We start from the raw sequence: 25,349 nt of genomic DNA on the forward strand, positions 1-25,349 counted from the left end.
ACGGCGTTGTAACAGTCTGCTCTCATCATATTACATCATTCATTTAATGGCACAGAATCGATACAGAAGGGAAGTTCCCTTTCTTTGATGCTGTGTCTGTAGTAAGTAGGATGAGCCTATCGGGGAGAAAAAAAATATATTCAAGCAGGTGTGAGGTTATTGACAATAAGCACCATATGACTGTGACAATTACCAAGTGGATGAAGATGTGGGCAACAAAAATGCCCACGAAGGCAACGGGTTAGAACATGCAGATGTGTGTCAGGGTGTGTGTGTGTGTTTCTATTCTCCAGGCACATGAAGGAGACTTTATAGCGCACGTCTATTGAACCCATAGTGTTGAGGGCTCAAATCACAGGTAACAAACCAAAACAAACAAAAGTCTGCACAAACATGTTTTGGTCCAACGGATCAAATCCCAGGTGTCATCCTCAATGTCTGTCTCGACCTGCATCTACAGTGACTCAACTCCATCTCCCGTAACTACCACGCCTCTCGGGAAACCAGAGCCTGGGTGTCTGTCTGTCACCACCCACCTCCTGCTCACTGTCCCTCTCCCCCCCGCAGGCCTATGATGTCATGAAGGTGACGCACGGGGCGGCCCACCCACTGACCTGTGACGTGGAGAGGATGCTGGGGGAGTGCCGGGCCGAACTGGACAGAGCCTAACCGAGCAGGTGCGTAGCCGGAGAATGCAGTTGCTGAGTGGATTCATCTCCCCGTTTAACCGAGGGCATAATCACATCCGCACGAATACAAAGACCTGCCTGAGCCCTTATCTCCCCCAGTCCCTGTCGCTCAGCTTCTCCCTGCAGTGCAGACAGCGAGTGGCCTGTCCCGATCTGGGCCCCGGTTATCAGCAGCCTCTCTGCCCTGGCGCCCCCGGATCCTTTGTAGCAGTCAGGATGTGTTTCCAGTTCGTTTTTCTTGTTAATGCTCTTCCACCCTCCGCTGTAGAGGAGAGGGATTAAAGGCGGCCGACCCCCAGCAAAACAGACCTCAAAAGGCCTTCCCCAGGCTGCAGATACCATCTCCCCGCACTACACTCCCCATTGTTATCAGCGTTGCCATCATCGCTGTTGCTGCCGTGCGCCGTGTCTGGAATCCGCCTTTGCTGTCCGTCTCTCATGCTCTGCTTCCTCACATAGACGGGTCTTTGAGGAAATCAATGACATCAGATCAGCAGGGACTTTTCCAGGTCTGCAAACATTCAAGATGAAAAAACTAACGAAACCAGGACACACACAACAGGGAGAAAAGTCTCCTCTACACTGACGCCGAATTTCATTGTTTCATTACATTGTAAGAAACTAATGTCAAAAAAAGTGCTCCTCCTATCTTTCCTACAGTGGGGGAAAAAAGTATTTGATCCCCTGCTGATTTTGTATGTTTGCCCACTGACAAAGAAATGATCAGTCTATAATTTTAATGGTAGGTGTATTTTAACAGTGAGAGACAGAATAACAACAACAAAATCCAGAAAAATGCATTTCAAAAAAGTTATAAATTGATTTGCATGTTAATGAGGGAAATAAGTATTTGACCCCTTCGACTTAATACTTGGTGGCAAAACCCTTGTTGGCAATCACAGAGGTCAGACGTTTCTTGTAGTTGGCCACCAGGTTTGCACACATCTCAGGAGGGATTTTGTCCCACTCCTCTTTGCAGATCCTCTCCAAGTCATTAAGGTCTCGAGGCTGACGATTGGCAACTCGAACCTTCAGCTCCCTCCACAGATTTTCTATGGGATTAAGGTCTGGAGACCAGGACCTTAATGTGCCACTCCTTTGTTGCCTTGGCTGTGTGTTTTGGGTCATTGTCATGCTGGAATACCCATCCACGACCCATTTTCAATGCCCTGGCTGAGGGAAGGAGGTTCTCACCCAAGATTTGACGGTACATGACCACGTCCATCGTCCCTTTGATGCGGTGCAGTTGTCCTGTCCCCTTAGCAGAAAAACACCCCCAAAGCATAATGTTTCCACCTCCATGTTTGACGGTGGGGATGGTGTTCTTGGGGTCATTCCTCCTCCTCCAAACACGGCGAGTTGAGTTGATGCCAAAGAGCTCGATTTTGGTCTCATCTGACCACAACACTTTCACCCAGTTCTCCTCTGAATCGTTCAGATGTTCATTGGCAAACTTCAGACGGGCCTGTACATGTGCTTTCTTGAGCAGGGGGACCTTGTGGGCGCTGCAGGATTTCAGTCCTTCACGGCATAGTGTGTTACCAATTGTTTTCTTGGTGACTATGGTCCCAGTTGCCTTGAGATCATTAACAAGATCCTCCCGTGTAGTTCTGGGCTGATTCCTCACCGTTCTCATGATCATTGAAACTCCACGAGGTGAGATCTTGCATGGAGCCCCAGACCGAGGGAGACTGACAGTTATTTTGTGTTTCTTCCATTTGCGAATAATCGCACCAACTGTTGTCACCTTCTCACCAAGCTGCTTGGCGATGGTCTTGTAGCCCATTCCAGCCTTGTGTAGGTCTACGATCTTGTCCCTGACATCCTTGGACGGCTCTTTGGTCTTGGCCATGGTGGAGAGTTTGGAATCTGATTGATTGATTGCTTCTGTGGACAGGTGTCTTTTATACAGGTAACGAGCTGAGATTAGGAGCACTCCCTTTAAGAGATTGCTCCTAATCTCAGCTCGTTACCTGTATAAAAGACACCTGGGAGCCAGAAATCTTGCTGATTGATAGGGGATCAAATACTTATTTCCCTCATTAACATGCAAATCAATTTATAACTTTTTTGAAATGCGTTTTTCTGGATTTTTTTGCTGTTATTCTGTCTCTCAGTGTTAAAATACACCTACCATTAAAATTAAAGACTGATCATTTCTTTGTCAGAGGGCAAACGTACAAAATCAGCAGGGGATCAAATACTTTTTTCCCTCACTGTAAATGGTATCATTGTTTTTATATTTGAAAAGCTTACTGACTTATACTAGCTTGTGGGCTGAGATATAGGGATATAACATATCTCTCTAAAAATCTCAGTTCTTCAAGTTACTGTTCAACTGTTGCAGGTGTTCTGCACTTGAATGTGTACTCTTGTCTTCTCCTGTGGTGTATAAGGAGTCACAAGGTGATTTGCCACTGCGATCTTGCCACGTCTATCTGGCTCTTCTGTGTGTCTAAAGTCAGGGCTGTTTGTCGCTGAGGCATATTTCCCTGCTTCCACAAATCTAGACCAATAAAAGAGTTTAATAGTGTCAGTTATAATCATCATTCTAAGGACAGACTTTTATTTTTCTTCTTTCTTACTCTGGACTCTTGGTTTATTATCTCTTATAAAAATGTGTGATGTTTAAGTTAAATGGAGGCTCCAAGCAAAATGTAATCAGGCGAGTGAAAAATGTGCTTTTCCGCATTCCTCTGGGGCTCGCTGCCTTGTTTTAAATAAGGTTAAATGTAATTTAAGCATGGTCATTACATTTGAATGCCTGTGAGGCTGATTTAATAGCTGTATTTATTTATTTATTTTTAACAGGCAATAGTTCTATAATTTTCCTGTGTGTGGGGGGAATACACATAGGGGTTAAACAGAGAGTTTAATCACTCTCCCTTTCCAGGCAGGAATTCTGACACAAGTAGATTTGAAAAATAACAGTCAGCAGAGCCCCTGCTAAAAAGTAGTGTTTGTCCATGTGTGTAATGCATTGTAACCAAATCCAAAATGAATTTCGCTGTCCCAGAAGGACCATTAGCCAACGGCGTTGCAGTAAATGAACTGAGTTTGAGTTTGCCAATTTAGTGCCTTGCTTTTCATTAAGTTGTGGGAAGAACACAACAGCTCAGTGCATCCAAAGGGCTCTGGCTCTCTTGGTGTAAACACAACCATGTGATCATCTTCCGTCTCAACAGCTGCCCCGGGGAGCAGACTGTGCCTTCATTTTCATATAGCGTGTCTGATCAAAGGGATGCTACTGTATAATTCTCTGATCCACCAGTTGTTCCAGACTGGACCATAACCCCCTTGAAAACAATGTCACCATGGGCCATTCGGTTCTATTCATGTTTTTCAACTCCTCCTGCAATTACACTCATAACTTACATACGGATTTCAGAACTGCAGTGAGCGCTAGAGCTATAATTGCACCAGAATATAAATATTTTACAGGCCTCAACAAACTTACATCGAACAGCATTGCCCCATACAAGACAGCAGCTGCTTTGCCTTGAGACTCAGTGTGTTCCTATAGCCTGTGTAACACTATCTAGTGATCTAGAAACATTTTGTTACGTCAGTTATGCTTAAAAATACCCCAATTTTAAATCCTCATGGTCAAATTGCAGGAAGAAATTCAAATGTCCTCTGTCATCTTTGCACCTTTCGGTTTCCTACCATTTAAATTCCATAATTTCAGCCTAATTGTACAATTCATGGTGCATTCGTCACTGGGCGTTGTAGCGGACGGCAAAAATTATCACATTTACTGTATCCTGTGTTTGTACACTAGGGGTTGGAGGTCTATGCAAAGTCACCTGATGAGCAGGGTGTGTAATGTCACTGTACATGCCCAGTTTTTTAAAAGAATCTGCCCCACGTCACAGGGCAAAGGATGAGAGCCCAGTTTTTGATGTTGTTCTGAGACTGTTCATGGGTTTTGAAAGGTGGATCAGCTGACACCTGTTCATACTGCAGGCTCAAACAATTGGCCTTGACAACTGAAACCGGTCTGATTTGCTGTGCGTTTCCCCAGTGCTCTCACTCGCTAACACTATTGCTTATTGAAATAAGAGCTGTAGAGAATCTCTTCAGCAGCGCAGACGTGTGTGGAATGGGAGCGGGGGGTACAAAGGCGTGATTTCTAAAGGCAAAGAACGCCAAATGAAATTCTTTTTAGTGAAAGATCCAAGGAGGGGGAAAAACAATTGAAAACCTAGGGACTTGAAAAGCCTAAGTGTGAGTGTTAGGAAGCAGAGACAAAAATAAAATCTTGGTTTCAGATTCAAAGCTAGCTGTTGCCTCAGGTTATAGCACTACCTTTTGACTCCTTGCTTCTATTAAAAATGTTGGATTGAAAGATGAGGCACAGACTGAACATTCTTAGAATTAGAATCCTTTTTCCCCTCTATTTACTGCTTGATAATTTGTAATCAGTCGATGCAATGAAAATGGACATCAGATAGACTTTATTCACAAGAAAAGGCTACAGAAATGGACTATCATACACATTTCTGTATGAAAGTCATCAAGGTGATCAAGATTTCAATATTTTCAGAGGTTTGAGACATTCGTTCGTCAGAAGCAGGAGTGGTTTTGTGACTCACGAGATCTGTGTTGGAAAAAGAAAATCTACTTGGTGTCCAGTCTTTCCAAAGCGTTATCTTGAAGGTCTTCAGGTCAAGACATAGCTGATCAGAAAGTGTCTGAGGGGTGAGGAATTGATTGTATTGATGAAACAATAGACATGAATTTACCTGTGAGGCGGGTTCGCCTACATCAGTAAACCTGTCGCTTTGTGTAACAGGCATTCCAATTGGTTTATTAACCACTAAAAAGTAGTATTTGCTCTGCTGTGAAGGAGAAGATCCTTAATCCTGCTTCTTGATGGGACAGGGGCTTGATGAACTCAATTAGAACCCTGGGTGAGCCTGGCGGTGTGCCACCCTGGTCCTGCAGCGCCCTGCTGTCTTGGTTTTATCCCAGTCCTCAATAACTTATCTGAGTCAATTATCAGGGTTAACTGGTTACTCAGTGACTGAGAGATCTAACGATCCTGTTGGACACTGGCTCTCCAGGACCAGAGTTGGACTCCACTGGGCTTGACCACCATAAACCACTTAGAGGTTACCACCTCGAGGAGTCTGATTAGCCAATTCATTGCAGCTGTAACCGGTGCTAATTTGACTTCAAATTGTAGAGTAACAAGCTGTCCTGGGAGCATGTGTTGCTGCTCTTGTGGTCCCGTCTTCGTGTCCCCCCCACCCCCGAGGCCCACCACTGACACTGCGCATGTGTTGCGTTTCTACACCGTGTCATACAGCACAGACAACACAGAGTCAACGTTACCTTGTTTATTCAAGATAATTTCTTGCAAACTCAGGGGATTTGATATATATAAATTTCTTCTCAAGACAAAATGAAAGACAAATAAATTCACTTTGACATAAAAAAAAAAAAAAAATCAACACTTCTTCTCACAACCATTTGTGAACAGACATTTAGATCTCCAAAACTGACAATCTCTTAACGGAATACTGCGTACGACACCGCGTGATGAATTCAGAGTTCAAAGATCAGACCGTTACTGTGGGGATGTGTATGGAGTGCGTCAAAAAACACTAACAGAGACACAGAGTTCACTGTGACCGGCGCTCTGTCTGTGAGCCACAACTCGTCCACATTTGCTTTAATACACCAGACCCTACAATGTGATTCAATGGCAGGTGCTTTTGCAGAAAAATAATAATAATATATTTATATATATATTTATATATATTTATATGAAATGGGTTTAGCAACTGTACAGTTTTTAATGCATAGCACTTTGCAAACCATAATGGGTAAATAAATTATAAAATACAAGCAACTTTGTGGAACATAAGCATCCTGAGTTTACAAATAAATTATGTCCTTCATACTTTACTATGGATCGGGGGGGGGGGGTTAATCACAGCAGCTCCAGCTGTTATAGGGTGAAGGCCAATGAGCAGGTGGGGTAAATTTAGTATAGAAAACAAGCTATATATAAACATTAAGAGCAGAAACTGCCTCAAGCACCATATATCAACAAGTATTAAGGAAGTGTTCGCACCACTGCTGTGTGACCACACAGAGTCGACTCACCGGCCTGGACGCTGTCTTTACACAGCAAGAGACATTTGAACTGGATTCTCCTTTGATTCATGCGACAGGGACACGATCAGCTGGGGTGTGGAGGTCAACTACTATTGTTTATATACTGTATACTGACAAACAAGTACAGTACTGTAGCAATGAAAGTGAACCAAGAATCCACCGAGGGCATTACGGTGATGTTTCGATGCAAAGGCAGAAATCTTCTCAGTTCTTGGTGTTCAGTGTTTCCACACTCGTCCAGAACTGCTTTAGGCAGTGGAGTATGAGTATTACAGCTATTGGACTTCAGATTGTACCATATATCAGTTAGAAGATGTAAGAAACTGTTTGGTTTGCCGTTGATTTAAAAGCTTAAACGTCTGAAACTGTCCCAGCATTAGTCACTTGGGGAAATATAATGCTCAATCATTTGGGCACTGACAACAATTATATCAGTGTAGTCATTTTACATTAAAATTTGCTGAATATTGCAAACCAGCAAAGACAATTGAAAAAAAAAGTTTTGGACCCTTTTTTAAACCATCAACTCTGAGTGGCCATACAGTATTTTAGAATCTAGAGAGTAAAAAACAAAAACAAAAACAAAAGAAAGACACTGAAGAGTTCATAATAGGCTGCCTGACTAGTATATAACAAGACAAATACAAAATACTGATAAACAGCAAGTCAGAGGGATCAAACACCAAGTAAAACAAGCTGTATTTTTTTTCTTATTTTTCTTTTTTTCTTTCTTCTAGATAAGCTAGCATCATCTGTACACAAATACCGAAAATGTTTGGATATTGAAGTCTTGGCAAGGCACTTGTAGTCCTTTATATATCTTCTTGTCATCCCTTCTCTTTCCTGCTTTTTTCTTTCTTCTTTTGCTCCCCGTCCTCTCCATTGAAGCAAGCAAACCAGTATTTACAATGATAGATGCAAAAGTTCCTCAAAAGTGCTCTTTCAGTCTTGAACAAGAGAATATAGATCCTCAAATGGCAACAATCTTCGTGGAACCCCCCCAGCTACTTGCTTCCCTGCCCTCCCTCCCCAACCCTTAAAAATGTCCTTTATCTCCATCAGAAAGCGTCCGCACTCCTGGTACACATTCCCTTCACAACGTCCGACACGTCCCATCAGCCCTTGCTCCAGAGATGCCCATTATCGTCGCCGGGAGGAGATGTCGAAGCAGGTGATCATCATGAGGTGCGCCTTGCAGAAGTTGACACGGCTCTCCAGGCGCTCGGTGACGAACTCCAGCGCCTCCAGATACTCCAGGGAGTCCACCTCGAACGTCTGCTGCAGATCGACTGGAAGAAGAAACAGGATGTGCAAAAAAATCAAGACACCCATCACAGGAAAGACCTGGACTGTAGACCCAGAGAAATGGAAAAATGAAATTAAAAACGCCTGGAATTTTGTTTTTGTTAACTTGTGTTTTGTTTTAATGTTCTGTTGATTTCTTTATTCAAGGAGGCACACAGCAACAACGTTTGTAAACGTTAAATAAGCCACAGGTAAAATCATGCGCAGCTCAAAAGCAACTCTCATAGAAATCCCGGTGTGGATACAAGACCATGTACGAGGGCAAGAGTCATTCATTATGAACTGAATAAAGAAGTCACCACTAACTTCCACCCCTGCTTATAGATGCATTGATGCCCAGGTACACACACACACACACACACACACACACACACAGTGGGGGAGGGTTGTAACTTACACTCTCTGGTCCACTTCTCTGGCTCCAGCATGAGGTGCTGTTTGGTCACCTCCAGCTCCTTCTTCAGCCAGTCGTATTTGGCCCGAACCTCAGAGATGCGCTGCTGCCGGTGCTCCAGGATCTTCAGCTTAGCACTGAAGTAGACCACCTCCTGAGAGCGGGAGACAGACAGAGGGTGAGACTGGCGGACAACTGCCGGAGTGCATCCCGTGGTGCACAGGATTGTAAGTAACACAAGTGTGTGTGCGTCTCCGTGCCGGTGCTCGTCCCCTCGATGTGATACAGTTTGTAGAAACATGCAGAGGAGCACTTCTCAACCGTATCGACCACTGTATCAGGCTGTGTGTGTGGCAGTGGTTCCTGGCATGTTTGTGTTTCCGTGTGTGCTGTGTTGTGCGTCTCACCCTGTTTCCCGCCCCTCTCCTCCTCTGCAGGCGCTCCACGTCGTCAATCTCGTACACTTTGATCTCGAAGGGCTCGGCCAGTCCCCTCTGAGCCGGCCGCAGAGGCCCGTCCACCCAGCGCACCCCCGGGCTGACCACCGGCTTCCTCACTGGAGACGAGGTGTCCAGACTCAGGGCGGGGATGAGCCGGCGCCGCTGGGACCCTGCAACAACACAGCGCCTCTATGAGCAAACATGCATGCATACACACACACACACACACACACACACACACACACATATACAGTGAGGGAAAAAAGTATTTGATCCCCTGCTGATTTTGTACCTTTGCCCACTGACAAAGAAATGATCAGTCTATAATTTTAATGGTAGATGTATTTTAACAGTGAGAGACAGAATAACAACAAAATAATCCAGAAAAAAGCATTTCAAAAAAGTTATAAGTTGATTTGCATGTTAATGAGGGAAATAAGTATTTGACCCCTTCAACTTAGTACTTGGTGGCAAAACCCTTGTTGGCAATCACAGAGGTCAGACGTTTCTTGTAGTTGGCCACCAGGTTTGCACACATCTCAGGAGGGATTTTGTCCCACTCCTCTTTGCAGATCCTCTCCAAGTCATTAAGGTTTTGAGGCTGACATTTGGCAACTCGAACCTTCAGCTCCCTCCACAGATTTTCTATGGGATTAAGGTCTGGAGACTGGCTAGGCCACTCCAGGATCTTAATGTGCTTCTTCTTGAGCCACTCCTTTGTTGCCTTGGCTGTGTGTTTTGGGTCATTGTCATGCTGGAATACCCATTCACGACCCATTTTCAATGCCCTGGCTGAGGGAAGGAGGTTCTCACCCAAGATTTGACGGTACATGGCCCCGTCCATCGTCCCTTTGATGTGGTGCAGTTGTCCTGTCCCCTTAGCAGAAAAACACCCCCAAAGCATAATGTTTCCACCTCCATGTTTGACGGTGGGGATGGTGTTCTTGGGGTCATTCCTCCTCCTCCAAACACGGCGAGTTGAGTTGATGCCAAAGAGCTCGATTTTGGTCTCATCTGACCACAACACTTTCACCCAGTTCTCCTCTGAATCATTCAGATGTTCATTGGCAAACTTCAGACGGGCCTGTACATGTGCTTTCTTGAGCAGGGGGACCTTGCGGGCGCTGCAGGATTTCAGTCCTTCACGGCATAGTGTGTTACCAATTGTTTTCTTGGTGACTATGGTCCCAGCTGCCTTGAGATCAGTAACAAGATCCTCCCGTGTAGTTCTGGGCTGATTCCTCACCGTTCTCATGATCATTGAAACTCCACGAGGTGAGATCTTGCATGGAGCCCCAGACCGAGGGAGACTGACAGTTATTTTGTGTTTCTTCCATTTGCAAATAATCGCACCAACTGTTGTCACCTTCTCACCAAGCTGCTTGGCGATGGTCTTGTAGCCCATTCCAGCCTTGTGTAGGTCTACAATCTTGTCCCTGACATCCTTGGACAGCTCTTTGGTCTTGGCCATGGTGGAGAGTTTGGAATTTGATTGATTGATTGCTTCTGTGGACAGGTGTCTTTTATACAGGTTTATCCCTTTAAGAGAGTGCTCCTAATCTCAGCTCGTTACCTGTATAAAAGACACCTGGGAGCCAGAAATCTTGCTGATTGATAGGGGATCAAATACTTATTTCCCTCATTAACATGCAAATCAATTTATAACTTTTTTGAAGTGCGTTTTTCTGGATTATTTTGTTGTTATTCTGTCTCTCACTGTTAAAATACACCTACCATTAAAATTATAGACTGATCATTTCTTTGTCAGTGGGCAAACATACAAAATCAGCAGGGGATCAAATACTTATTTCCCTCACTGTACATACCCCCATTTCAGAAAGGTACATTTTGTTAAAAAAAATAATAATCATGGAATCTTTTGTTTATCTCCAATTGTTTATTTGTTCTATGCTTGAATTTCAGAGTACACTGGGACATTAACCTGCGTAAATTTCAATAAAAACTGGAAAAATGTGGGTGTTCTAAAACGTTTGACCGGTATTGTATATAAATACATAAAAATATACATATATACACACAGATGCACAGTAATGTGTAATTGTAAGCCAGGGACATTTGTTGAAGGAGTTCTGACTTTTGTCACCAGTTTTGCTCCAATTCAAAAGAGCTCCAGTGCTGCTGGAATAACCTTTCAGTGGGTCGAAGCGCCTCAGTGCACCAGCTGATCAATACCTCTTTAAGCGTGTGAGACAAAATGCTGGGGTTTAAATAATTAAACTAAGTAACCAGATTATGGTCTATATTAGGTGGGGTTTATGTGAAAATCATTTTAAAAGCCCAAGAACATTTTCAGTGCATTACAAACTAATCAAATCCCTGTTTTTTTTATTTTATTTATGTCAGTTAATTCATTGTACGAAATTTTTATGACGCATTCATGGGAAGTGGGGGAGCAATAAGGGAAACTCCTGCACCCACCCGGCAGAGAGAGCAAATTGAGAACAAGCAGAGGTGCTTATCAGGCCAGGGCAAATATGAACAGTTTCTGCTCTGAGTAATTTATGAGTGCGGTCCATTTGCATACAAATTGGCAGCTCCAGTCATTTCCTATCTGATTGAAATGAAAAGCAGGAGTTTTTAATGGGCTATGCGGTGCTAGCGAAGGAGAAAAGCTTAGCCATCCAGATTCCCAACAAATTCATTCAGCGCATGTATGTTTTCCCCCCCCCATGCAGTGGCTCAGTCAGCCTCGCGTCTGGGAGTCGGGAATTCAAAACGTGATTATCCACGCTCCCTGTTCCAAGGTGTTTTGTAGCGTGATATGCTATGGCTTTGATCTGCGAAAGAGGGTCTCAGTGTTGCCGTTTCAGAAGGGGGCTACAGCCAGTCCCTACAGGAAGAGCCGGGGCCAAGAGTCTGGCTTCTTGACGGGGCGAGAATGAGTGTGTTCTCAGTTTGGTCTTATCCAGCCCCCCTAACTACTGATTCAATTATTGTGCATAATTAGTCAATAGGTGCTCACAGTACTGAATGATTGATGATGTTAAGAAGACCAATTAAACCTGCAGAATTGTTAAGTACTTAACGACCCAATTCAGCTAATTATCTTAATAGAACCAGTTTGACTTGCTCTACCCCGTTCTGAGTGTGTCAGCACTTGACAGAGCTGGAAAACCTGCCGAACTGGGGACCTGCTTTAGACCAAAGGCAGCCAATTCCAGTCCTTGAAGGGTTTCCTTTTATGGGTCGCTTTCAATTAGCAACTGATAAGGAATGGGAATAAAAGTGAGTGGACTTATCTGATTAATGACTTCAATTAAGTAATTAAGACCTGAGGTGGAATGGAAATCTTAAAAGAAAGTCTAATTTTAAATCACAATCTACATTTGCAAAGGTAGTGCTGGAAGGAAGTTCATAAGATGGTTTTATTTTTTTATGTAGATGTAGAGAGGTCTGTGGAATAGGAACAGCTTTAATCTTAGTTTGGCAAGGAGATTAACAAGCAGTAATTAATTATTGTATTTTAATTAATAATTATAATTAGGGACTCGATAATTAGGGACTCCCACTTCATAAACACTAGCTGTATCACCCCTAGCAATTTTCACAACCACAAAATTTTTAAAAACATCTTAACCCCAATTATTTTTCAGATTGCGATGAAATCACGCTGTAATGTGAATAGTTCTGCTGCTAACACAATTAACACTGTTTTATAAATCTCCCACATCCTGGAGGGCTCTATGGTAAAACTGGTTCAACTGAACAAACCAAGTTCAATTTAGGATTTAAGAACTCTGCTGGAACCATAAAAAAAACAAAAAAACAAGCACAACAAAATACAGTACAAACTCATGAGACTGGAGATTTGAGTTTTCAATTATACTAGAATGCAGATGAAGTTGAGCTCCGCCTCGCATGCCTGGCACTCCATCTGCTCACCAATGCTCTCTTTAATGGCAAAGTGCGCCGAACACATGCACACTTGTTGGGCGTGGCCTTACCTGTGTTGTTCCTTTTCTTTGGGTTTTTGAGGCTCCGGCGTCCGCTGACAGAGCTGCTGTTTTCACTCATGGAGTCCTGGGCGGAGGAGGAGGCGCTGCCCGTGGCCTCGCTGTCTCGGATCATGCTCTCATAGCCGCTGCTGCCCCCGCTGTGGTAGAACAGGGCTGTCTTGCCCATGGCGGGGGGCAGCTCTCCGCTCAGGACGCTGCTGTTGTCGCTACCGTGGCCACTGCTGCAGCGGTGCGGCTTGCGCGGGGCCGTGATCTTGCTGTAGGGGGAGGGCAGTGTGTGAACGACGGGCTTCTCCTCTCCAGGGAGCCCTGCTCTCTCCTCGGAGTCTGAGTTCCCACGGGCGTGGCCAGACCGAGAGCCACCACCCCCGCTACCGCTGCCCTGTAGCAGTTCAGAGATGCGCCCGTTGACTGCCCTCAGGGGCAGCTTGGAGGCCAACCCCGATCCGCGGTTCCTGCTGAGGGACTGAGTGGACCAGGAGATCTGGTTCTTGCCATTGGGGGGCAGGCTGGAGCTCCTGTTCACGGACTGCGGGAGGGACTTGGTGGAGAAGCTCAGCGTTTTGGTACTGGAGGCCGAAAGACTTCGGGCTTTGGGGCTAGCGAGGAGGAGTTTGCTGACGGCTGAAATCTTGGACTGGGTGGCCTTGGGTGACTGAGGCGTGTTGTTGTTCCCATTGGAAGCCGTGGGTGAGGACACAGAGCCCCGGCTCAGGCTCCGGCCAGCCCTGGGCATGGTGCTCTCTCTCCCTAGGCTATTCTTGGAGCCAACGGAAGTCAGGCTCTCTGCCCTTTCCAGCGACAGGCAGTCATAGTGTCCGGTCTGGCTCCTTCCCAGGGAGTTGGTCCTGTTGGCCAGCTGCTCCAGCTTTGCGCTAAAGAGCCTGCTGCTGCTCTCCACGTTAGGGCCTTTCACTTTCCCATTGCTGCCCAAGTCCTCGGGGGTACTGCCCAAGAAAGACAGCGTGTGGCTCAAGGTTTGGCTGCTGCCTGTGCCATGCTGGGGGCTTGCCCTGTTCCTCTGATCCAGGCTGGATTTTCGCACTGGTGGTAGCGGTGGGATTCCTTTAGGCCTGGCCAGGACACACTGCTTGGCTGATGCCCCCCTCCTCTCTAGAGTGGCTCTGGGGCTACAAGGGGTGGAGGTGGTGACTCCCAAGCCCTTACAGTCCCCACCCAGAAATCGCAGCGAGGCCTCTTCGGCATCGTCCTGCCTGTTCAGGCGGTGCCAACCCCTGGGCAGGCTTCCTGTCCTGAGCACCTCGGCTGCATAAATGGGAGTCAGGCTCTCTGAGATGGACAGGGACATCTCGCACCCATCCACCACCCTCTTGAGGTGCTCCGAGTGCACAGGAGAACCGGCTGCTTCCCCACTGCTGGAGCTGGACCTGTCGGCGGAGCTCCAGCTCCTCAAGGAATCTGAGGCCCTTTTCTCTGTAATGACTTCCCTCGCTCTGGACTCGTCGTTTTCTTCTCTCCTCAGCCAGGGATCGTCAAATTTGATGTCGCCGATGACGGGGACAGCTGGTGCTTTGGTATCTCTAACCTGGGGGGGCTTTACATAGGGACACAGCTGCGGAGAGTCCGGCAGGGATCCTGTTTTCAGAGAGATGCAGGGGTGCATGCTGATGTTCGCCTTTATGGGGGTGTAGCCATCGGACACCCCCACAGCCGTCATGTTGGAGATGGTGACTGTGGTTTTGCCCACGGTAGACACCTTACAGTTTCTGAGAGGAGACACCTTGCTGGGGAGGTTTTTCATCTCGTGAATCTTCTCCGCAGCAGCAGTCAGCAGGCCCTCGCCATCCGCACCCTTCCCCGCGCTCAGGTAGAGGATGCAGTCGTCCTGCATGCCGTCAGACAGGTCGGTCAGGGCGGGATCAGCCAGGGCTTCCCCTTCCCCGTAGCAGGGCTGTGCGACAAAGCTGTGGCAGGACTGCTCCCCATCGCTGCCTGTGCTCATCTCGCTCAGCCAGGAGCTGATGGAGGAGCGGCGGCTGGTGGACGTCATGGCCTCTCCCTCCCCCTTGGGCACTGGTAGGAACTTAGTGATGGCCACTTCCGAGATGGCCGCTGCAGTGGATGCTGCAGCGGTGCTGGCGTAGCACTCCAGATCCTCGCTGATGCTGCTGATGATGCTGACCGGTCTGGAGCCGGAGGCCAGGGCCTGGACGGAGCAGTCGCTGTTGAAGCTGATGATGCTGGTGGGCCGCCCGTTTTCCATCACCCCGCTGATGGTCAGCTCTTCCACCAGGGTGAAGACCAGCTCGTCCTCCCCGTTCAGCTCCAGGGGCTGCTGCACCGTCACCGTGGTGGTGCTCATCACTTCCTTCTTGTTCTCCGCGGGTGGCTGCTGCTGAGATGAAGGCTCTTCCAGCGAGGGCTCTGCAAATTCCACACTGTCTGAGGAGGAGGAAGACAACGATGGAGACTTCTTCATGACCTGCGGGCTCATCCCCACTGGTGAGGTGCGGGGCTCGGGCTGCAGCAGGGACTCTGTGGAGGACAGTCCATTGCCATCCTTGTTCAAGACCTGTGTCAATGGCGGGGCCACACCGGGCAGTACCCCCTTCTGGGTGTACACCTTGCAGCGCTGCGACGGGGAGAGAGGCGGCTTGTACTCCGAGGTTTTGGTCAAGCTGGCGATGCCCAGCCTGGGGGATCCCATGGTCCGTGGTTTGGCTTCCCCAGAGCTTGCCGTGCTGAGTGACTCTCTGCTGCCATGCAGAGAGGCATTCTGTGTCCTCTGCTGAGACACAGCCTGCATGCTGCTGCTGCTACTGCTGCCCGGCACACTCCTGTTGGAAGAAAGAGTGGAGCTACTCGGCAAAGGCACTGGCATGCCTTCGGTTTGGCTCGGACTGGCCGCAACACCCTCCGCTGCTTCTTTGATCGTCTCTAGCCCACCGAGGGCCACGGCCACGTGACATTCAGAGGCCGTCTTTAGTTCCAGCCCCTGCACAGAAGCCAACTCGTACTTGCTCCCCCGGCTGGTGGGCACCTCTTCGAAGGGGAACTTGCTGACCTCTTCGCTCCCGTCGATGCACTCCAGCCTCTCCTGCAGCTCGGCGAAGGTGTTGCACTTGAGGCAGTCCTTCTCGTGCTTGCCCATTTCCACACTCTCCTCCTGTGGCTGCTGCTGTGGCTGCTGTGGCTGCGGCTGAGGCTGGGGCTGCTGTGGCTGCTGTGGCATTTTTCCCGGCTCTGTCCTGTTCTTCTGCAGTGACGGGATGATGGGCACAAAGTCCGGTGGCCCCTCATTGTCGGTTAGTTCCTTGTCAGAGAGGGCAGAGCCATTGGGGCCCACGTAGATGACCGTGTCACAGGACTGCTCGCTGCTGGAGGAGTAGTCTGGGTCGCTGGACAGGTGCAGGAGAGGCAGGTCCGGGTCGACCACGTTGCGGGAATGGAAAGGCCTCAGCTGGGTGGGGCGGCGCATTCTTCCCTCCTCGCAGGAACTCTCTCCCCCCGAGGAGCTGGAGGTGTACTGCTGGAGAGGCAGACAATACGGAAGTATTACCGAATGCAAGTTAAGAGCAAATACAGTGAGGGAAAAAAGTATTTGATCCCCTGCTGATTTTGTACGTTTGCCCACTGACAAAGAATGATCATCTATCATTTTAATGGTAGGTGTATTTTAACAGTGAGAGACAGAATAACAACAACAAAATCCAGAAAAACGCATTTCAAAAAAGTTATACATTGATTTGCATGTTAATGAGGGAAATAAGTATTTGACCCCTTCGACTTAGTACTTGGTGGCAAAACCATTGTTGGCAATCACAGAGGTCAGACGTTTCTTGTAGTTGGCCACCAGGTTTGCACACATCTCAGGAGGGATTTTGTCCCACTCCTCTTTGCAGATCCTCTCCAAGTCATTAAGGTTTCCAGGCTGACGTTTGGCAACTCGAACCTTCAGCTCCCTCCACAGATTTTCTATGGGATTAAGGTCTGGAGACTGGCTAGGCCACTCCAGGACCTTAATGTGCTTCTTCTTGAGCCACTCCTTTGTTGCCTTGGCTGTGTGTTTTGGGTCAATGTCATGCTGGAATACCCATCCACGACCCATTTTCAATGCCCTGGCTGAGGGAAGGAGGTTGTCACCCACGATTTGACGGTACATGGCCCCGTCCATCATCCCTTTGATGCGGTGCAGTTGTCCTGTCCCCTTAGCAGAAAAACACCCCCAAAGCATAATGTTTCCACCTCCATGTTTGACGGTGGGGATGGTGTTCTTGGGGTCATTCCTCCTCCTCCAAACACGGCAAGTTGAGTTTATGCCAAAGAGCTCGATTTTGGTCTCATCTGACCACAACACTTTCACCCAGTTCTCCTCTGAATCATTCAGATGTTCATTGGCAAACTTCAGACGGGCCTGTACATGTGCTTTCTTGAGCAGGGGGGCCTTGCGGGCGCTGCAGGATTTCAGTCCTTCACGGCGTAGTGTGTTACCAATTGTTTTCTTGGTGACTATGGTCCCAGCTGCCTTGAGATCATTAACAAGATCCTCCCGTGTAGTTCTGGGCTGATTCCTCACCGTTCTCATGATCATTGAAACTCCACGAGGTGAGATCTTGCATGGAGCCCCAGACCGAGGGAGACTGACAGTTATTTTGTGTTTCTTCCATTTGCGAATAATCGCACCAACTATTGTCACCTTCTCACCAAGCTGCTTGGCGATGGTCTTGTAGCCCATTCCAGCCTTGTGTAGGTCTACAATCTTGTCCCTGACATCCTTAGACAGCTCTTTGGTTTTGGCCATGGTGGAGAGTTTGGATTCTGATTGATTGATTACTTCTGTGGACAGGTGTCTTTTATACAGGTAACGAGCTGAGATTAGGAGCACTCCCTTTAAGAGAGTGCTCCTAATCTCAGCTCGTTACCTGTATAAAAGACACCTGGGAGCCAGAAATCTTGCTGATTGATAGGAGATCAAATACTTATTTCACTCATTAACATGCAAATCAATTTTTAACTTTTTTGAAATGCGTTTTTCTGGATTTTGTTGTTGTTATTCTGTCTCTCACTGTTAAAATACACCTACCATTAAAATTATAGACTGATCATTTCTTTGTCAGTGGGCAAACGTACAAAATCAGCAGGGGATCAAATACTTTTTTCCCTCACTGTATGTCTTAGGCTTACAGAATCCCTGGCCTTGATGTCTTGTAGGTCACTGAAATTTGTCTATCCCTTTAAAAATACACTAAAGACCTAGATGAGCAAAGTTGTCTTGTATTTTGGATGATTTTAAACCAAAACATTTCTCTCAAGTTCAGTTAAACCCATTCAACACATCTGATGGCTTCTGGACTACAGTAATAGTCAATATCAGACTCTCAAAGAGGCATCTCCCTCCCCTATCAACTTAATTACATGTCCGGGGTGACGCTGGTAGTTTTAGGCAAAAAGAAAAAAGTGAAGAGATTATTAGTCCAGAATTATCATGGCATGATTAGCTCTTTACCCAGGGGCACACACTGATAATGCGATTAAGAGGTGTCAGAGATTAAGTTTAAAGGGTGAGAATATGGTTACAGTAATTTCTGTGCCTCTGAAAAGATAAACGTTATTAATAAATGTAAGGGACTTTACACAACATTGCTATGAATTCATACCTTTTATAAAGACTCCAGACTCTTAGATCTCAAGTTGCCACTATTGTTGTTATAGAAAGGGGCGTGTCTTTCTTCCCAGCAAAGAAAACAAACTTACTTTGGTTTTCTTCTTCTTCATCCTCAGAACCCGCGAGGCGATCTGGATGGTGGAGAGCGTCTCGGCGAAGCTGCTGGGCGTGGCGGAGATGTGTGCGATCATGGTGGTCCGGCAGTTCATGTTGCCCAGCGACTCGCGGAGCAGCATGGTGAGCTTGCTGTCCCTGCGCACAGAAGACGGGAGTTTGTTGATGTCAGAACTCACTGTGGTTACACTACAGGCGTTTTGACCTTAGTTTAATGTAGTATGTGTATTTCAGGTAAAGTGTGGTCCATCTGTCTATGTGTGTGTTTTCTCTTTTTATGACATTTTGATGCATGATGCTGACTGCGGAGACGCGCTGTGATTGAGAGCTCACTTGCGGAAAGACGCATCAGTGACCCCCTCAGGTTCTGGCCGTCCAACACAGGTTGAGATCAGTGTTTCACACACCTGTGTTAGTTTCACAAGATTGTATCGCCCCACTTGTGTGTGTGTCTGTTTTGTTTGTGTGCTTTGTGCTGCCACAGAATAAGCAGCAAGTTGAAACCCGGCCTTAAAGAAAATCTTATCTTCCCCCATGATCAACACTAACAGTACGGCCGAGCCCAACACCGCCAACTGTGCCATATGAGCCCGTTCTCTCCTCCAGGCTGTGAACACATACAGCTGGAGCTGGGGGTCCTTCAGAAAGCACTGGGCACTGATCCCACTTCCCAGAATCCTGCAAATCAGAGGTGCTACCTCCTGCCTAGACAAGGTCTCAACCTGATCAATCTCCTGGTTTAGTTTTTTCTGGTTCATGAGCCATGTGTCTGGACAAGGACCTTCCTGCATATTTGACTGGCAACTGCTAAGCTGTAACAAAAATCCCACTTTAAAGGCAAAGATTATAAAACACAAACTGCCCACCAGTGTGGCAGCTCTGAGATACTCACTCAACTTAGATTCATTTGTTTATTTTCTGTTTTTGTTTTGCTACTTCAGAAAGTTAAGCTCTGCCTGAACCTTAGAATTTACAGTTTGCGCATCAGCAGGGGACATGAGACTGACTGCTGTACCACACCATCAGTTCACTGCCATCAAAACCAGTTAGATGTGTTTGACTATTTTACAAGCTGGATGTCAACTCAATTCATGTGTTTGTGGCACGCAGGAATTCAGTAGCTGGTAAAATGGTATAAAGGATTCTGAGCTCGCCATCTGCGATTCTGATGTATATTTCATTGTTTGCTGAAATGGTTTTTATTGTGTAATGCTGCTTCCTCTATTTCCATCTGCTTCTGCAGCTGGATTTGTACCAGGTTCTGTCTGTGGCGCTGGAGGTATCGCCAAATAATTATATAAAACAAAATATAAATATATACACACACACACATCTGAGAGATTGCACATATATGTGATCATAATGAAGAGGTGATGCAAACAAACCAAATCATGTTTTTCCGTCTGATACTGTTGCTTAGAAATAGTCTTTAACTTCAAACCTGGGATATCGGTGCAGACTCTTTTAATGCAATATAATCAGGTTCGGACTATGAAAGATTGTGGCATTGCGGATCATTATCCATCCATTCTCCTACCACCAATGGATAACTTTTGCCTGTCTTGTCTCCTTGTATGGTGACCCGTCCTAAAACTGCAAATGTAAAAATGTAAATAAGAGTTGTGTCTCTGTGCTATCTGTGTTGTCTCTAGATTCAACGCCACCTCTAGTTTACCTTCTGCCTGCAGGTGTTGCATTTCTTCTGTTGTCCTTTTATAATGGTGGATTCTAAATATTACCCACAGTGCAAACAGTTCATAATGATTATTCCACATAAAGCAACAAAAGAGAGGAACTGAAATATAAAAAGGAGTGAAAGGAGTGAAGCCCTACAGTAACCAAAACCTGGCTTCATGTTGACAGTATCAACCTTGTCTGTTCTCATGGCCGCCAAATTGTATCACTTGTTGAGTGACAGACTCCTCTCCTCACATTTATTCACCCCCCTCTCCCTGGACCAGTTACCACATTTGTTCACGCTGCGTTTGAACGGGAACCAAGTCAGGGTTTGATTTCCCAGACAGGGAGCTGCTCGCAGTTTTCCGAGTGAGTGCCACACTGGGCTCCTATCAACACAACTGATGCAAGAGAGAGAAACAGAGGCAGGGTGGTTTATGTTTCAATCACTGAGTGGATAAGGACTTCACCACTTCTCTGTGAATCTCTACAAATTACACTGAGCAAAACTTGGTTTGCCTCAAATCTCTGGGATGATTGTAATTAACTGGGGGGGCAGAAATTCCACATCTCAGTGCTATAAACAGAGGCACAGCATGGTTGTAGAATGGCTATGGATAAATAAATAACTATGTATAAGTGTGTCTGCTCATTAATAATTAATCAGACATCTGATTGGTTCGCAAAATGAACAGCGTCTGTGACCTAGTTTTATTTTATTATATATTAGCTATTAGTAATTAATTTAGCAGATGCCTTTATCCACAGTAAATTACATGTTCTATCAAACTAACCTAGTTCTACAGATACACAACATGACAGGGTTACACTGTAAAGACAACATCACCGCAAAGAACACACGGCGCAGCGCCTGGCAGAGAACAACACTCATTCATATGAAGTGGCTTTCTCTTGTGTAATCTCAGTTTTGTACACACAAGGGAATTCAAACTAATTAGGAAACAGGAGGGTTACAAAAATAAGACAATTTTAACCCTGTCACTCATATCAATTAATTCACATTAGTCTGTAAATAATGAGTGCAGACCCATTTGACCTTTTCTCTGTGTTTGTTAAACAGCGGGACAACCTGAAAATGAAGCCGGATGTGTAGCTGAAGGCGTGTCTTCAGCACTGACAGCTGGCTGGGTGACACACAAACACACACACACACACACACACACACACAGCTAATTGTTTTTAACTCAGATCAGAATTACGGCTTCAACACCATGCTATATAAGCGCTTAAATGATCTAATTAAAAAGAAGAAGAAAAGAAAATGAGGCCGCAATTATTTAATTTTAATTAAACGGAGCGGAGGATCAGTGGCTTGCGCAGAGAATGTATGTTTCACATTGAAGTTATCACCCACTATTATTGCATATCTCCTAAATGGCCCCAAACACTAATTACTGCTGCGTTCTCCAGAGTGTTTACAGTTCCTGCTTAAACTGACGCTGTGTTTTGCAATGTAAATTTAGTACATTTAAATTAATTCTGCACGGTGAGAAATTATATATGCCCAGGAGGAAGGGGAAGAAGGATAAGGACTCTGCGCTTTAAAAAGTAGTCTTTATTGAATCCTGCAATTAATTATTCCAAGCCAACTCCTTTCTTCTTCAGCTCCCTGGCCCTGGCATTAGAAACTGCAGTCTAACGTCCAGCACAGCCTGTGGATCCTCCCTCCCATCCTCCCTGCCTTACACAAACGCAAAGCACCCATTATGATTGTCAACCTGTGAACATCTCCCTAGCTATGCGGCCAAGATCTATCTGAGTGATTCAGCCCCAGTCAGCAGAAATGTTAGGCCATTTCTTTACACCAAAGTTCTTCAAATACAGTCCTCTGGGACCAGACCACTTCTGGTTTTCATTCCACCCCGAGCTCTTTATTAGTTAATTGTTTTTTGTTGTTGCAAACAACAATGTAAATCGAAAGATGTACAGACAGACGGACGGATGTCTTACTTGTAGGGGATGTGCTTGCTGCCGTTGACGAGCGCAAGGATGACGTTGCCCAGGGCGGAGAGGGACAGGCAGAGCCCGGAGCTGCTGTCGCGGTTCTTGCTGAGCACTTTCACACAGCTGCCCAGGTCGATGAGGTGCAGCCGGCTCCTCCCCCCTGACACTGCAAGGAGAGAGAGAGAATACCCATCTGTTACCTGTAATTCAGTATATTTTGGTGGCATATTTGCACATTGCACTATATTTTTAAAACGCTCTCAGGATGCATGTCTGTATATTGCTCTTCCGTGTGGGCCAACTACTCCTGCTGCACACAAAGGAATCTACCTGTTACCTTGGCTGATAGGCTCATTGTTGTTCTCCATGAACACTTCAAAGCAAACCGGAGCTCTCATTAGCGTCATCGCCAGGGCCTTTTTGATCCATCTTTGCTTGTCAGTATTAGCAAGATCATATATTAAAGACCTGTTTTTTTCTCCTCTCACAAAACACAAACCTGTGTTAGTCTGCATTTCCTCCGCCAGCCCTTTGACTCCACATGACGGGGGAAAAAAAGCTCTAATATTGTACTCTAGAAACATTCTGTTAGCTCTGGTGTCTCGTATTAAAAGCCTGCACTGTTTTAAAGGTTTCTTGGGTGTTCTGGTGAAGGCCAGGATTTGCTCAAGTTCCACATTAAACTGTAAAGCCATGCATGTCAATCTAGCAGCATGGTAACGTGTAGAATCTCAGAGTACAGGATCTGTCCAGTAGCTTCTCTAACACCCCACCTCAAAAAATATGCTGACAAAGGGAAGCCTGCAGACATTGGGCTGTATATCACGAACAGGAACCCATCATTACCTTTTCTTATAACGTTTTTTATCATTATAGATGGTTTAATAGTCTCTAAATTATGAGAAGAGGGACCTATAATGCAAAGTGTTTCCTACATGCTCTGTGAATTGACTCCCTGGTATTTACTATGTATCTGGAGTTTTACAAGGTGGCGTATTATATGCTGTGCTGTATGTTCATTGTTCCCTGGAAGAGGGGGTGAAGAATGTAATGAGAACCGCATTACAGTAAACTGGGCACATCTGGTTTTATTCTCAGTCTCTGTGCGGTCTTTATATCAAAGCCTGCTGCCAAAGTCTTGCACATGGTTTGAGAGAGAGAGAGAGAAATCACTCTGGCCCTTTGAAAGCAGATTGTGTTTGAGGAGCTACAGCGCAGGGCTGGGACTGAGCTGCCCTTTCTGCTCTTGAAACAGAAAACAGGGCCTGGAAAATGGCATCCGCACGCCTTCCGCCCCTCTATGACTACAAAGCACACGCAAAGCATGTTCATTACATACAGAACAGCCTCTGTGAAAGAATTATTAGGCCCTGAAAAGTGTTGCAAAAGGAGTGATAATATGGACAGACGCCAGTGCAGTTGAGGCCATTAAGTGCCCGAGCCAAGCAGCACATTCTTGTGGCTTCAGGTCCTTTTCAGTCACAACAATGTCTATTGGTGCATTATGACATCGCAGTTATTTCATTATTATACATTGATAGGGATCTAGAGTGCCCTCCCCTCCATGCAGGTCTCCTAGGTTACACCTGCAGAACATGTTCAATATGAAATTAATTCTGACCTACAAGGAACAGTTTCTCAAGATAAAACCGACACTCTGAGCTCTGAGTCTGAGATAACACGCCACACTTGACACGCCACACGGGAAGGTGCCTGACTGGTCGGACAAGCCAGAGCATACATTCTCCCCTGGACTCCCTCATCACAAACTAAACTCCACTATGTAACCACAGGCAATCAATAAATAAAACCAAGAAGTGCCAGCAATATCCGTGCCACTCAATAGGCAGAGCTGCAAAACTAAACTGAGCGAGGAGCAAAATTAGAAGTGACGCTGCCAAGCCACTTGTGGACAGCAGGGCTTGAAGGGTTTTCCCGAGTCATTTGCACAGATGGAAGTCAAACTAAATATCAGGTGTTGTTAACGGTGTGCAAGCATGTAGTGCCCGTCCAAGGCTGCGTGTTCAGCTGAAACCCAGTCAGAACAGCTGCATGCTGCGTCAACTGCAATATCTAAATGCAGACAGGGGTGACCAGGAGAGCTCAGTGGCAGCCCTCATTTAGGTCTTGTCAGCATCGGTTCATTGGCACCCGATTAAGAGACCCCCGAGCCCCCCGTGCCGCAGTCTGACTTACTGCCGCCCTTGCCACTCTTCTCCATGCGGTACTGGTAGATGTGCAGCGTGAAGAGCATGTGGGAGTTGCGGTGCTCCTCCTCGTCGCAGTCGGGCCGGCTGCTGCGGCGGGCTGCGATGGCTGCATCCAGGAAGAAGGCCGCCTTCTCCGCGGTGGGGGCCCTCAGCTCGCTCTGGTTCTGCAGCTGGAGCGGGGAGAGAGGAGTGATTGATCGACTGCATTCATGTTTTTATTGGTAAGGTTAGCAGGCGCACAGCATCACAGCCATTACTGTACAGAACCCATTTTGAGGAATGTGTGTGTGCCTAAGTATGTGCTTGAGTGTGTATGTGTGTACATGTAGATCCCTGTCCCAGTGCTACACTTTTTGGAGGAAGCAGCAATAATCCGTGCACGGGCACGGGTAGAGAAGAGAGAATTTAAAGAATAATATCTGCTGTCAATAAGATCTCACACATTGCAATTCATGCAGATTACAGTAGAGAGAGGAAACCATATACGAGAGCTTGAATAAAGTCAAACAACACAAATGAAAGGGAAGCGGTGGAGATACAGAACAGAGGATCTTCAGCCGTTTGTTGTCAACAAGATTAGCACCGATTTCGGGAGGATTTGAGGGACACGCTTGTTGCTCGAGACTAATCCCATCAGCGGAAATCAACACTGTCTCTGATGCAACATATTCACACCGTCTTCATTGCTGCCACTCATTATACACGTGCAGTTATTTTTCTTAAGGAAGAGACTGAGATTTCCGGGCGGATGGACTCTGGGCTGACGGACATCCCCATCTCGATGGGCCCTGCAGTGACACCCTCTGTAGTTTTATTTCAGACCATA

The 25,349-nt window shown here is 46.3% G+C and overlaps 2 protein-coding genes across 3 annotated transcripts in view; one reads left to right on the forward strand and one right to left on the reverse strand.

The window, feature by feature from the left end:
• The window catches only part of smyd3 (SET and MYND domain containing 3), a 224,055-nt gene extending 215,841 nt beyond the window's left edge, over nt 1-8,214 (forward strand). Inside the window, exons 12-13 of the mRNA XM_066697874.1 lie at nt 568-677; nt 7,878-8,214. Coding sequence (XP_066553971.1) covers nt 568-669 — 102 coding nt within the window. The 3' untranslated portion in view covers nt 670-677; nt 7,878-8,214. The remainder of the gene's footprint in view (nt 1-567; nt 678-7,877) is intronic.
• The window catches only part of kif26ba (kinesin family member 26Ba), a 126,305-nt gene continuing 106,972 nt past the window's right edge, over nt 6,017-25,349 (reverse strand). For both annotated transcript variants that reach the window (XM_066697861.1, XM_066697852.1), the window contains exons 9-15: nt 24,510-24,693; nt 22,320-22,479; nt 18,647-18,809; nt 12,920-16,421; nt 8,922-9,124; nt 8,518-8,668; nt 6,017-8,104 (exon numbers count right to left, since the gene is read on the reverse strand). In XM_066697861.1, coding sequence (XP_066553958.1) covers nt 7,956-8,104; nt 8,518-8,668; nt 8,922-9,124; nt 12,920-16,421; nt 18,647-18,809; nt 22,320-22,479; nt 24,510-24,693 — 4,512 coding nt within the window. In that variant the 3' untranslated portion in view covers nt 6,017-7,955. The remainder of the gene's footprint in view (nt 8,105-8,517; nt 8,669-8,921; nt 9,125-12,919; nt 16,422-18,646; nt 18,810-22,319; nt 22,480-24,509; nt 24,694-25,349) is intronic.

Source organism: Amia ocellicauda, chromosome 1 (assembly GCF_036373705.1).
Source record: "Amia ocellicauda isolate fAmiCal2 chromosome 1, fAmiCal2.hap1, whole genome shotgun sequence".
In the NCBI taxonomy this organism is placed as follows: Eukaryota; Metazoa; Chordata; class Actinopteri; order Amiiformes; family Amiidae; genus Amia; species Amia ocellicauda.